Genomic DNA, 13,954 nt, shown 5'->3' on the forward strand with positions numbered 1-13,954 from the left:
AAATTTCTCTTTTTCTTTTCTCCACCTTCTGCAGATTGCCACAGCAGTGAAGTTTTTACAAAACCCCCGAGTTCGCCAAAGCCCACTTGCAAACAGAAGAACATTTCTGAAGAAAAAAGGTATTGCAATATACAATCTGAACAATTAATTCTCCATCTGGGTCCTCCCTCCCTCCCTCCCTCCCTCCCTTCCTTCCTTCCTTCCTTCCTTCCTTCCCACCCTCCCTCCCTCCTTCCTTCCTTCCAACCAACCTCCTTCCTTCCCACCTTCCTTCCCTCCCTCCCTCCCTTCCTTCCTTCCTTCCTTCCTTCCTTCCTTCCTTCCTTCCTTCCCACCCTCCCTCCTTCCTTCCTTCCAACCAACCTCCTTCCTTCCCACCTTCCTTCCCTCCCTCCCTCCCACCCACCCTCCTTCCAACCTCCTTCCTTCCCACCTTCTTTCCTCCCCCCTCCTTCTTCCTTCCTTCCTTCCTTCCAACCAGCCTCCTTCCTACCCACCTTCCTTCCTTCCCACCTTCCTTCCCTCCCACCCACCCTTCCTTCCTTCCTTCCTTCCAACCTCCTTCCTTCCGTCCTTCCTTCTTTCCCTCCCTCCTCTCCCTCCTTTCTTCCCTCCTCTTCAGCTTTTTTTCTTGTAAATTGTCACATTGGCTCCCCCCTCCACTTCCCTTCTGCTGCCCTCTTGAACTGTGAAAGATTTTAAAAGCATGGGAACATTTACCGATCCTAGGCAAGCCAGGGCGAAAGCCAGTGAAACGAGACCCATTAAAATGGCTTGTGTTGCAAACTTCTGAACCGCCAGCTTCTTTCAGCTTCCTTTGCTTGGTTCTAAGTCATTCACACGGCATTCCCCGTAGGCCGGCCAGATGAAACGGCCAGGGACTTCAGAAGAGAATGAAGCCATTTGGTAAAAGGCAAGGCTGCAGGATAGACAGTAGCAGACCGGGGTTAAATTTGGGGTCACTCTGCCTTTCACAGTCAGAAAGGGCAAGCAATTGACAGCTGAGCTCTTTTAGAGACAAAGATCTACATCTTGATAAATCCATCATCATTTCTAGCAAGTGGAAGTTTCTCAGTTCATGGCTTTGCAAGATATCTGTTGAACATAAGGTTAAATGAATTGCCTTTTTGTAAAAAAGATGACACTAAAGCTTCAAGGGTCCATCTGAAGTTTTAAAATTGTTAGCTGAAGAACCCAGGTGAGTTTTGTTTGGTGGTTTAAAGAGTAGACCTTCACAGAGGTTATAAATCCTATATCTTCTTAACTGTACTGTTGCAAAAAGCGGTTTCTGTACAGACTGGTACAGTTGAATATTTCTGATTTTCTTTAAAACCCCACTCAATGTAGCAATAGCAATAGCACTTTAGACTTAAATACCACTTCACAGTGCTTCCCAGCCCTCTCTAAGCGGTTTTCAGAGTCAGCCTCTTGCCCTCAACAATTTGGGTCCTCATTTTACCCACCTCGGAAGGACGGAAGGCTGAGTTCAACCTTGAGCCAGTTGGTCAGGATTGAACTGCTGGCAGTGGGCAGAGTCAGCCTGCAATATTGCATTCTAGCCACTAGGAGGGAGGGAGGGAGGGAGGGAGGGAGGAAGGAAGGAAGGAAGGAAGGAAGGAAGGAAGGAAAACAGCAATAACAACAGCACTTATATACCGCTTCACAATGATTTCCAGCCCTCCCTAAGTGGTTTACAGAGTCAGCCTCTTGCCCCCAACAATTTTGGGTCCTCATTTGACCCACCTCGGAAGGACGGAAGGCTGAGTCCACCTTGAGCCTGGTGGGATTTGAACTGCCAAATTGCAGGCAGCCGGCAGACAGCAGAAGTAGCCTGCAGTACTCCACTCTAACCACTGCACCACTGAGGCTCATGTAGAAACAGTGTAGAATGTTTGAAAAACGTTTGAAAGAAAAATTCCCATACCCAGCTGAGATGCTCTACGATGCTAGTTTCCTTTGTGAAAAAGGGTGTATTTATTCACACTTACCTGCACCTGCATAATTGTGACCAGCCACAAATATTGGCATGGGAACCCTGAGGTCACACGACCCACCCCCCCACCCCCAGCAATATCTGAGACAGTACCACCCAGAGTTAAACTCCCTTTTGAGATGGCTGAAGACAAGAACATCTCCCTTAATCCTTCCTTCGGGCTACAGGTGCCCAGTTCTGTGGAACATTCTTCAGAAAATTAGGATTTCTAGATCCTCCGTGTCCCGATTGCTCCATCCTGCTGGTTTCCTTTACATTCTTGTGAGAATGTGACAAACCAGCACTGCAAATCTGGCTAGCACATACTAAAGCGCTGCGTAGTGGAGGCCCCCACACCTCCCTCAACATCGCCCAACTTTTGCATTGTGTTCTCACAAAGGTTGTGCTTTGTTAGGAGCAACCCCTTTGGGGGAATTCATGCTTAGGGAAGTTTTATGAACTCCTGTTCTTCCATCTTAGAGGGATCCACAGAGCCCAGATCACCAAAGACCATGCTGGCTGGGGATCCTGGGCATTGTAATAGTAACATATCTAGCAGGAATTGCTGGATGAACAGAAGCAAGATACATTTTTAAAAAACGACAAACGGATCGATTAAATGATAGTAATTGGTAGGTAGAGGGCAAACTTTGGATTTGTGTGTGTGTGTCCGTCCACAGGTTAGTTTGTAGCCAGGCTGTTGTGCTTAACAATTTGTGTAAAATTCTCTCCTCTGCCTTCAACATTGTCTCTGCATTGCAAAATTTAGGCCTTTGAAGCTCTTCAACTTTTCAGATCTTCTTTCTTGCCATATAGCCTTCTCTCTCTCTCTCTCTCTCTCTTTTTCCTTTGAAATATGTGGATCTACGGGGAGTAATTAATCATAAACGCTTTGGGATTTCTACTCTATCATCGAAGCAATGAAGCAGAGGAAAGCTGAACCTAAAAGCTATACTGATTGCCTACGGTAACTTGATGCAAAATCTATACTTACCAAGAGATCCTTTGACACCCCCTTTCTCTCTCTCCCCCCTGCCCCTCCCTCCCGGACACTGAAATCATATGCCCTATTATAAAACTATCTTTACATCTCGACAAAATGACCAGTTATTATTCCTTACGTTTCATTCCTCCATTCCCCTCAGTGCTTCAATTTGAGCATGGACGGGGCTAGGATTTCATAAGCGCAAGGTATTTAAAAGCAATTTAGAGACAAACGTCTCCAAGTTTTGGGTCGCATTCCCCTGCCACCGGCTTCATGGATGCTCTGTGTGTGTGTGTGTGTGTGTGTGATTTTAAGAAAAGAAAAAAAAAAAACCAGAGCTCCATGTAATCTGTTTATAAAGCAGTATTAGCACCGCTTTAGAAAGTCATAGTAAAATCACACCTGGAATACTGCATCCAGGTTTGGTCACTGTATTATTTAAAGAAAGATGTTGAGACTTTGGAAAAAGTGCAAAGAAGAGCAACGAAGACAGTGAAACTCAAGGGCCGGGGCCTGGGGACAGCCCACGGGGTGCTTAGGTCTGGCCCACAGGGCTAGACTGGAAACAGCAAAGGAGAAACCCGCGATGCCTCCGCCAGCAAAAACGGAGCTCCGTTTTCGCCGGCAGAGGGTTGCAGGAAGCTGTCGCAGCTGAAATGGAGCGCAGGAGCCCGTTTTTGCATGCAGAGCACTCACCACCTTGACATGAGTGACGTCAAGCTGCCCACGTCCACCCTGGCCCCCAGAGGTCAAGCCACAACCCTGATGTGGCCCTCAACGAAATCGAGTTTGACACCCCTAAACTAAGATGATTAAAGACCCGGAGACTAAAACATACGAAGAGCGGTTGCAGGAATTGGGCATGGCCAGCCTAGAGCAAAGAAGGTGACATGAAAGTATTCCAGTATTTGAGGGGCTGCCCCAAAGAAGAGAAGTGGGTCAACTTATTTTCCAAACACAAGAGGTCAGGACAAGAAACAACAGATGGAAACTAATCCGGGAGCGAAGCAACCTGGAATGAAGGAGGAACTTCCTAACAGTGGGACAGCTTGCCTTCAGAAGTCGTGGGTGCTCCAAGTTGGACTAGAAGACCTCCAAGGTCCCTTCCAGCTCTTTTCTGATCGATTGTTTAATTTTAATAAATCTCTGACTGGGAAAAGTGGGCTTAGTGGGGGAGAGACCAATCGGCATCGAAAAGAGACCAGAGACCCAATTAAAAGTTTCTAATGAATTATTGACGGAAAGCCACTTGAAGAGACTAGAGAAGCATTTGAAATGTGGATTTACAGGCGGCTGTGACGTATAAGTCAGGTTGACAAAATCAGAAATGAGGAGGTGGATCATCCACCTGGGAAAGCCAAGAGAAATAAAACCCAGTAAAAAGCTAGAAGTTACACCTGTGCATGCGACACCCTGAAAAATACGGCATCCATCACATAATCCTCCAGGGAAAGATTGCAGGCAAACGAGGTCCAGGCAGAAGAAGAACATTGTGTCTTCAAAATTGAAGGGACCGGTTTGGACAAAACTCAGTGGCACTTTTTTCTTGAGGCTGTGGATAAAAATAGGGTGGCCAACATGATCGCCAATGTCCGATGATGAATAGGGCCCAAGAAGAAGAAGAAGAAGAATGAATGACTGGGCTAATGACTATCAAAGAAAGAAAAGAAGAAAAAAGCTACCCTAACCCTGTTTGATGCATCCCCTCCCCGCTTTTTGTTTCAGCTGCCGTTTTGGGCTAATCGTTCACAAGAGGTCATCATCCTCTTTAAAGAGTGGAGGATCAACGTGGAAATGAAGCCAGAACTTTTACAATCACTTTTGCCTCCAGGGGTGGGGCATGCAGAAATCCCTGTGTAGTGTAACAGGGTTGGCGGGGAGTTGCTTTAATTAAAATAGATGGGGAAGGAGTCCACCTAGTACCTATGAAGTGTTAATGTGGTATATATATATATATGGTGTATATATATATGTGGTATATATATATATATATGTATGTATGTAGGTAGGTAGGTAGGTGGGTAGGTCTAGGTGTGTTCGGGTCTTTTCCTGTGTAAGATTAAGAGTATTTTGGCGATGTTTTGGCGAGGTCCCACTCGCCATCCTCAGGCCTGTGGTTCACTTTAGAACAGGGGTGGGGAGCTTTGGCCCCTTAAACACCTGTGGACTTCAACTCCCAGAATTCCTGAGCCAGCAGGAATTCTGAGAGTTGAAGTCCACAGGTGGTCAAGGGGGGGGGCACAGTTGCCCAGAGTCCAGGCTGCCAAATGACCACAATATCACTTTGCCCGTTGACCACACCTGTCTATTTTGGCATTTCTCCAGGTGGGCATTCTTTGGGAATAAATCACCAACGGGGACACCCTGAGTGGCTCTCGACCCCGCACACACTTTGTGTCTTTTGTCAGCTCCCCCCTCCCCACAGGGCCTCTCCTCCAGCTAGAATTTAAAGCCCAAATGGAAAGGAAATGTGCGATGTGGATCCTCAGGAGGGCCTGGAAGACCTAAGAGTCAGGCGGGTAATAGCCGGAGCAAACGGTTCCCGATGGATTAGCCGGCTCTTATTGGGGAAGATGTGTAGGAGGCCAAGGGTAATCGTGCCCTTCTGGCTGCCGGCTTCATTAATCTGGTTCATTACCTAATTTGCTGAAAGAGACCGAGGAGGCGGGACGGAAGCTCTCCCCGTGGTTCAGTTGCCCCCTGGGCCTTGGGGACTTTTGTCTGGCCATTAAGTCATTGAAGGCGATGACAGCCTCAACCTCAGCTTCCGGGTAGACCCAAAGGAGAGCGGACCATTGGCATAGTTCAGCTACAGATTCAGGAATGAATTCTCTTCCAGCATGAAAGGTAAAAAGTAAAGCTTCCCCTCGCACCTGCGTGCTACTCGTTCCCGGCTCTAGGGGGCGGTGCTCATCTCCATTAGAAAGCTGAAGAGCCAGAGCTGTCTGAAGACGTCCCCGTGTTCATGTGGCCGGCAGGACTAAACCCCAAAGGCTCACGGAACGCCTTGGTTACCTTCCCACCCAAATAGGGGTCCCTATTTTTCTACTTGCATTTTTTTTTACGTGCTTTCGAACTGCTAGGTTGGCAGAAGCTGGGACAAGTGACGGGAGCTCACTCTGTTTTTAACAAGAAATTGGATAACCCTTTGTCTGAAATGGTGTCGGGTTTCCTGCCTAGGCAGGGGGTTGGACTAGATGACCTCCAAGGTTCCTTCCAACTCTGTTATCCTTTTCTAAACCCCTTCCCAAATTGAAATTCTGCAGACCCTGTGCATTTCTAAATCTAGGGAGTCCGGCTGGGGGCTGTGGTTATAATGACAGACTCAGCTCCCAACCCGCATCTTAAAATATTGTGAGAACGGTCCTGTGGTTGCGGCTTTGCCTCCTACGGGGTTCCTCGAAACGACTCACCCTGATGATATATTTCCAAAGGGGAGGTTGGACGTCTTAGGCCCAGAGGCTTCCAATTCCGATTCCAATGTAAGCGCCCAACCCTCATTACTTCCCTCCTTCTTCATAACTTAACTCCATTTCACCCGGCAGTTTAGATGCCCTTGAATGGAAGCTTGTTACTGTGAAAGCTTTTTTAGCATTGATTTCATAACCGCCTTAATTTAATAACTCCATCCCCGGCTGAGAAGCCCCGGCAAGTGGAGAACTGCTTTTCCAGGTCACCGACCTTTTAATTACAGAGCTTGTTCCGATGGCCAGGTTATCGACTGGAGGGCTTCGAGACTGCACCCCTTCGGTTGGAAATGAAAACGAGGGCTCCCGCCAGGCGTCCTGCCACTGGTGTTGAGGGTGAAGGACAAGTAGAGAGGGGGGATAGGAGGAGGAGGAGGAAATGGCAGCCGTGGTGGGAGAGTTGGCCTCTTGCATTTCTAAAATTAATTTTCCACCTTCAGCTTCGTAATTAATTTTTGGGGAGCGTCACAGGGAGATTTGTGCCTTTTTCTTTTCACTCTTTTTTTTTTGTTTTCTTCCCCCCCTGCATGCAAAATAAAGGCCAGGTGCCTGCATTCTTTGCAGGAAAAGCCCCACTAAAATGAAGCATATCATATCTACAGACCCCTCACATCCTGGACATAAAATGAGACTATAGAGCCCTGCACAGCAGAACAACCAGACACAAGGACAGTTTCCCCCCCGAATTTCCTTCCCTTCCCTTCCCTTCCCTTCCCTTCCCTTCCCTTCCCTTCCCTTCCCTTTCCTTTCCTTTCCTTCTTTTCCTTTTCTATTATTATTTTATTTTAAACTAAGAACCTCCATAACCTTCAGGATTGTACATTTGTTTAGATTGGGAAACAGAAAGGATTCTCTCTCACCCCTGGAAAGGAAACAGGAGGAGAAGGTAGAAACAGCCAGGAGTGGAAACAAAAATTCAACAAGTCCACGACTCGCTTCTGCGACTCTCTTGGGTTTGGGGAGAGAAATAGCTTCTTCTTCTTTTTTTAAACTTACGTATTGAAGTAATATAATGGCTCTCCAGCTGGACCAGCATTCTGGGAGGAGCCATTGAGATTTCACATCAGCTGCCCAGAAATAAGGAAGTGGCAGGTGGTGTTAGGCGAGGAAAAAAGGAAAACAGCATCATGCCAAGTCCTAATGGACTGGCAGTGAAGGGAGGGCTCTTTTGAATCTAGAAAGACAGCAAAAATAAAGGCTCCACGATGTGCTGGATTTCTGTGCCCGTTGTGACTTTTCACTCCAGGTAGAGGCATTCAGTCACACCTTGGTTGTGGTCCCAAATAGCACGGGGTGCCACAAAACATCTATAACCAAAAATGAAAAACGTAAAAGGCCTTGAATGAATTCTGCCTGCATGGAGATTGATTCCTTCTTTCCTTCCTTCTTCCCTTCCTTCCTTCCTTTCTTCCTATTCATGACCCCTAATATTTTTTTATTAGAAAGGAGTTAAAACACAAAAACAAAATCACTCTTCAAATGCTAAAGGTGTTTTCCAAAGTTCCTATTACACAGCCAGCAGAAAACACGAAGCATTCATGGTTACTACCAACCCTTTCCTAAATGAGCACTCTTGACTGCAATGCTGCGAATGGAAGGGCTTGTCTTCCAAAGACAGAAGAGTCAAAAGGGTGTTTGTGTGTGTGAAATCTTAGCCAGGTCTGGCACAAAGCAAGCTACACGAAGGTACGGCCAGTCCGCTGGGAGACCATCCCCCTGGGAAGTCAGCAAAGTCCTCTTAAACTTTTGACGTGCTTTAGAGAGGATTTCAGTAGCTAAGCCTGCAAAGGAGGCACGTGTGGCTCCCATTAAGGAAGGATTCGATTAACCATGGCATGTTGGCTAAGCCGCGCAGTTGGCTTGGGCTCGCACAAGACGCTCCACCACCAAGCGTGGTTTGCAGGCGGCAGGCGTTGGGCTCGTGGAAGCGTGCTAAGCCAAACCAGCTAAAAACCACACAACGGCTCAGCTCATCGTGGGAGTCCAGTTCAATATGTGTGTGGCCGAGAGAGACAAGTTGGGGGGGGGGGAAGAAGGAGGGCATTTGTGAGCACTGCCTTACTCGTTTTAAAAGAGACTTCCGGCAAAAGTTGTCTTCTTCTTTTTTTTTTTTGCAAAAGAGCGGGCCTTTAAATATCCATGAAAAAAACCTGAGCATCTTCTTTTAAGCCATCTTCTCTCTCTCTCTGTGTGTGTGTGTGTGTGTGTGTGAGAGAGAGAGAGAGAGAGAGAGAAGTGATAACGGCTCTTTGCTAACTTTCAGTCCTCTTAAGTGTTGCATTAATCTCTCTCTCTTGAGTGGGTGGTCTCCAAGGAAAGGACAGTCTAAGGAACAGCCCCCTGCTCTCCTCTAATAGTTTTATGAAGACCCTCTGAGGCTCCTCTCCATAATTGAAGGTGTGAGTCCTATTAAGCACAGAAGACCCTTCCCCTGGTTTTCCTGCTTCAATCTTTCAAGGTCCCATTTGCCGTTCTTGGGAATCCTTTCTGTAAATCTCTTCTGTGCTCTTAACACCCCCTCCTTTGTAGCCGAGCTACACAAGTCACGATTCGAACTCTTAAGCCTCCTTCGACAGCCACCCCGAGGGACAGAATTGTTCTCCTCCATCCCATTCTGCAGTTCTCTTTCCCCTACCCTCAGCACCTTTCTTCCCACCCTCACAACAAGACACGGATTGCTTTCCCATCAGAGCAATCACACCACCCTACCGCCCTGATTCTTTGGAGGAACAAGTTAAATCTCTCAAGCATTTGCTCTCTCCCGTCCACCAAAGCATTCCCTCCGCTGCTGCGGTGTTGGGAACCGAAGGGTTGGCTTGGCGTCATAAACCACCCTCGGCCTGGCCTTGGCCAGCTCGCTCTTCTCTTCTCGCTGTTTTGTGGTTTCCGTGGCTAGGTGTCAAGAGGCAAAACTGTACTGTTGTTGACAGGAGAAAAAGAGGGAGGGAAGGAGAGAGAGGGACTTACGCAGAAGGAGGTTTTGTCTCCAAAGTTTGGATTGTCAAGCCAAGTTTATGTTATTTGAGTGAAAAGGCAGGGGTCGTCATCATCATTATTATTATTATTCATCGCACAGTCAGTCGGATGTTCAGACTGGGTTTGTTATTTTTGTCTACCTATCGAGTCCTTACGAAGGACCTGGGATAGGCAAATCTGGATGTTTGATGGTGTTACAGATATCGCCACAGGATGGAAGCTGTTCCACATCAAGCTGCCTTCTGCAATTGACCGATGGCAAATTTGTCAATGCCATTATTATTATTATTATTATTATTATTATTATTATTACTATTATTACTATTATTACTATTACTATTAGTATCATCTTCATCATCATCATCATTATTATTATCATTATTGGTTAATCTTTAGTGAGATTCACAGCCTTTGGGGTTGGTTGGTAGCTCAACAGCTCGAGTCCTAACCAAGGACCTAGGAACTGTTCAGGTAGCGTCGGAGGATATAAGCTGTTCCAAGTAGGGTGTTTTTTTTGTAGAATCAGGGTATTATTGTTGTTGTTGTTGTTTGCCTTTCCGGATGGACGAGGAAAGAAACAACACGTGATTTTCCAAGACCTTTTTATCATTTCCCCCCCCCCCCCTTTCCTTTCTGCAAATGTGGGTGGGAGGAAATAACGAATTAAAACAGGAAGGAGTTTTCTTAAAAAAGAAAATAAATTGATCAGAGACTGCCAAGAGCTGGTCCTTTCTTCCATTACAATCCTTATTTGGCAGAAGCATTATTTGGTATGGACAGGCTGACCGACCCCGCTTCCTAGATTTAACAGTCTGGCTCTTAAAAGACCCCTCCCATTTTTTCTTCTTGTTTTTTAAGGGCAGGTAAGAGAGAGGTTGAGTTGACATCCCTGACCCCAAAGTACGCCACAATTCTGTCTTTTCGGTGAAAGTTTGGCTGTTGTCTGATCCCACACACTAACACGAAACGTGGTTGTTTCCACGTTTGGTGCCCTTGGCAAAAAGTTTGCTGGGCACGGAGAAAAAGAGGGTGCTGATCCACTTATATCTCTATTCCCCCCCCCCCAAGCTTTGAAAAGAGTTTTCCTGCTCCGTGCACCTGATGAAAGACTTAGTTGCACTCTGCAAAATACACGTTTGTGCAAGTCATCTAAAACAGTAAGGGGCGTGCTCCGCTCTCCCCCCAGGCACACCATTACAATTTTCTAGAACTTTTTTTTTTAATTTTTTTGTTGCAAATACATGGGTTATATTAAAAAAAATGCTGTCCTCTATCAGATTCTTTTTCCCCCCCGTTCCCCGATGTGCGTGGCTGACCTTATGCATTAGCACTGGCTGATTGAATTTCTTTTAAGTACTATGCGCGCCTGGCTGGTCTCTTGCTGCATTCCCACCTGACCGGCAATATTCATGTCCCCTTGGTGTCCGCGTGCAAAAAAAAAAAAAAAACCGCTCCCTTTTTATGGTGATAAACAAAATTAAATTTGTCTCCCGTCGACGGCGTGACCTCCCTCACCTTAAAGGTCAACGTCGTTGCAAGGGGAAGACGAGAGGCGCCAGTTGGGGATCGTTTTTTTTGCTACCAAGGGACTTCATTGTGCGACGACCGCTGAGCAAATAAAAAAAAAAAAAAATCTACCAGTAACGTCAACTCTGTGATGTGAGACTCTTCCCTTGCTTAGACACAAATGGAGCAAGGAGAGGCCATCAAGGTGTTAACAACGCTGCTTAAAATTCTAAAGGAGACATAAAAGTTTCTCTCGCGCATCCTTCTCCATCTGGGGACCATCCCCAAATGTTAAAGATTTGGACTCCCAGAATTCTTGGTCAGCACAAACCTGGGGATTCTGCAGACGGTGTGTGTGTGTGTGTGTGTGTGTGTGTGAAGAATGGATGGATATGCTTGAAAAGATGGACACTTGGTGCTCTTCCAGATGTAAGTAGTTCTCAACAATCAAGATCCATCCACAGGGCTGCGTGGCAAGTGGGACGAGTGGAAGGAGGGTGAGGGGGGGGCTAAATCAACTTCAGCCTTAGCTAACAGAGACCCTTCCAAAATCCATACACCCACATGTCATTGGAAACTGGGCCATTTATTCTCCAGGGTGGAGAAAGGAGGCTGCGACCCATCTCAAGAGGGGCTTGGGGTGGATTTCGAATCAAGAGTTCAGAGTTGTAGTTGTGCAGTTGTGGGCAATGCGCAGAGTCGCCGAATCCGGGACTCAGCCAGCCAGCTGTGCCGAGAGGGCATGAGAGAAGCGACCCAGCCAACACAGGGAGCCCAAAATGTATGTTGCTCAGTGAAATGTGTGTGAAGTGAGCTTTCCTCCGTTTTTACGACCTTTCTTGCCACGCTTGCTTAAATGAATCGTTTGCAGTCGTTAAGTTAGCTGCGTGGTCGTGACGTGAATCCACCTTTCCCATTGACTTTGCTCCTCAGAAGGTCGTAAAAGGAGATCAAATGACCGCGGGACACTGCAACCGTCGTAAATACGAAACAGTCACCAAGCCTCCAAATTCTGATCCCGTGACCGTGGGGGGGGGGGGGGGTGTTGCAACGGTCGTAAGTGTAAAAAACGGTCGTAAAGTCCCTTTTTTCCCAGTGCCGTTGTAGCTTTGAGCGGTCACTAAATTGAACTGTTGTAAGCCTGCATCTCATTTTTAATCTTAATCTCTGCATGGGGAGATTCCATGTCCACTGACCCACCTTTGTGAGAAAGCTAATCTTTAAGTTGTTGGTGTGATTATGTGTGTGAGAGAAACAGACATAAACAGAAATGGGTTTTGGGGGGCTGTCTTTCATTTAAGCACCGCCTTGTAGCCAAGGGAATGAACTTTCTGCTTTTTCTAAAAGTGTGGAGCCTTTGCTCTGTGCATTTATAAAGTAGATTAATCTCCCTGGATTAAAAAAAAAAGGGCAAGAACTCAAAGTTGTTTGGCATTTAGTGTCATTTCCTCACAACTTTTATCCCCAGTCACCCATTTGGCATTTTAAAAATCCTCCTTTGTCATCCTCCTCTTCTCGCGTGTGATCCTGCTTTGCATTCCTGAACCGTCACTGAAAGTTAGTAATACAAAAATGAGGTTTCTTCTTCTTCTTCTTCTTCTTCTTCTTCTTCTTCTTCTTCTTCTTCTTCTTCTTCTTCTTCTTCTTCTTCTTCTTCTTCTTCTTCTTCTTCTTCTTCTTCTTCTTCTTCTTCTTCTTCTTCTTCTTCTTCTTCTTCTTCTTCTTCTTCTTCTTCTTCTTCTTCTTCTTCTTCTCCTTCTCCTCCTCCTCCTCCTCCTCCTCCTCCTCCTCCTCCTCCTCCTCCTCCTCCTCCTCCTTCTATGTATATATAAAACTGAAATACCAGTCACGCATCGTCACAAAATCTCCAGAACCATAAAGTCTACAAACTTGAAATTCAGCATGTATGCTCCTCTTGGCTTCTAGGTGCTCACTAAGAAAGGATTTTTCCAAATGACCATCAGAGCCATTAATATTTTGTATATTATTATTATTATTAACATGCTCTGATGCTAAGGAGTTCTACTAACCCTCCCCACCTGAAAAGAAATCTGTTCCAAATGCAAAACACAAGCAGAGCAGAGGAGTTTCAGTTTCACAGCACCAAGCAGCTTTAGTACAGAACAATTGAGCTAAGCCACGCCCAGGCTCCTTGCTGTCTCCTTGCTCACACAGCAAATACTGCTTCACTTTCCAAACAGCCCTCAACTCTCAAAAACTGACAGGACACTAGCCAGATGAATACCAATGGATGTAGGCAGAGGCAGAATTCCCCCCCCCCCCCATCCCTTATTTTCCTCCCCAAAAACTAAGCCCGACCACATAGTTTCGTAGTGAAGCACGGGTACCCTGCCAATATATATTTAGTCAGGCTAAATCTGATTTTGTGGTTTTGACTTTAAAAAAAAGAGAAAAAAAAGAAAAAAGAAAGAAAAAAAGAGAGAAGCTATGTTTATAAGAACCAAAAAATAGCAGCTTCCATTACTGTAATTAAACGGCGGCATTTAACCTATCAACGTGGTTGCATCGAGGCGAGAGATGAGCTGCGTTCTTCAGATGATCGGTGCAAATCCTCCAGGGGAATAAGAGCAGTTAAATAATTTGTTTGCGAGGTGCGAATTCTGTGTCGGCTAAAAAGACGGGCGTCTGTGTTGAGGGGTTGGCAGCGTGTGGGGGGGGGAGGGAGAAGGTGTTTATTTAGAATACCCTGGAGTTTTAGCCTCTTCTTCTTCTTTTTTTTCTGATACAAGCTGTCTTGCATCAGAAAAGCAGGAAATGCAAGCGAGTAAAACAAAACCATCGAAAAGAACAGATGACGATCAGTTTCCGTTCCCTGCGTTTTTAAAGCTCAGGGACTCTTCGGGTTGTAAATACAGGTAGTGCTCAAGTGACAGCGGTTCGTTTAGCAGCCAAAGTCACGACGGCGCTGAAAAAAAAGCGACTTACGACCGCTTTTCACACATTTTGTGACCAGGGGAGCCATCCCTAGGATCACTGTGGCCAAAAATTCAGACGCTCGGCGATTGATTCATACTTACGACGTGGTTC

General features: G+C 46.2%; 1 protein-coding gene across 1 annotated transcript in view; it reads left to right on the forward strand.

Moving 5' to 3' along the window:
* Positions 1 to 13,954, forward strand: part of PEX14 (peroxisomal biogenesis factor 14) — an 86,820-nt gene that overhangs the window by 39,932 nt on the left and 32,934 nt on the right. The window contains exon 3 of the mRNA XM_026686458.2: positions 35 to 119. Within this exon, the coding sequence (XP_026542243.2) occupies positions 35 to 119 (85 nt within the window). The remainder of the gene's footprint in view (positions 1 to 34; positions 120 to 13,954) is intronic.

This window comes from Notechis scutatus, chromosome 16 (assembly GCF_049901735.1).
Source record: "Notechis scutatus isolate UNSWTSFEM ecotype Mainland chromosome 16, rNotScu1.2, whole genome shotgun sequence".
NCBI lineage: Eukaryota > Metazoa > Chordata > Lepidosauria > Squamata > Elapidae > Notechis > Notechis scutatus.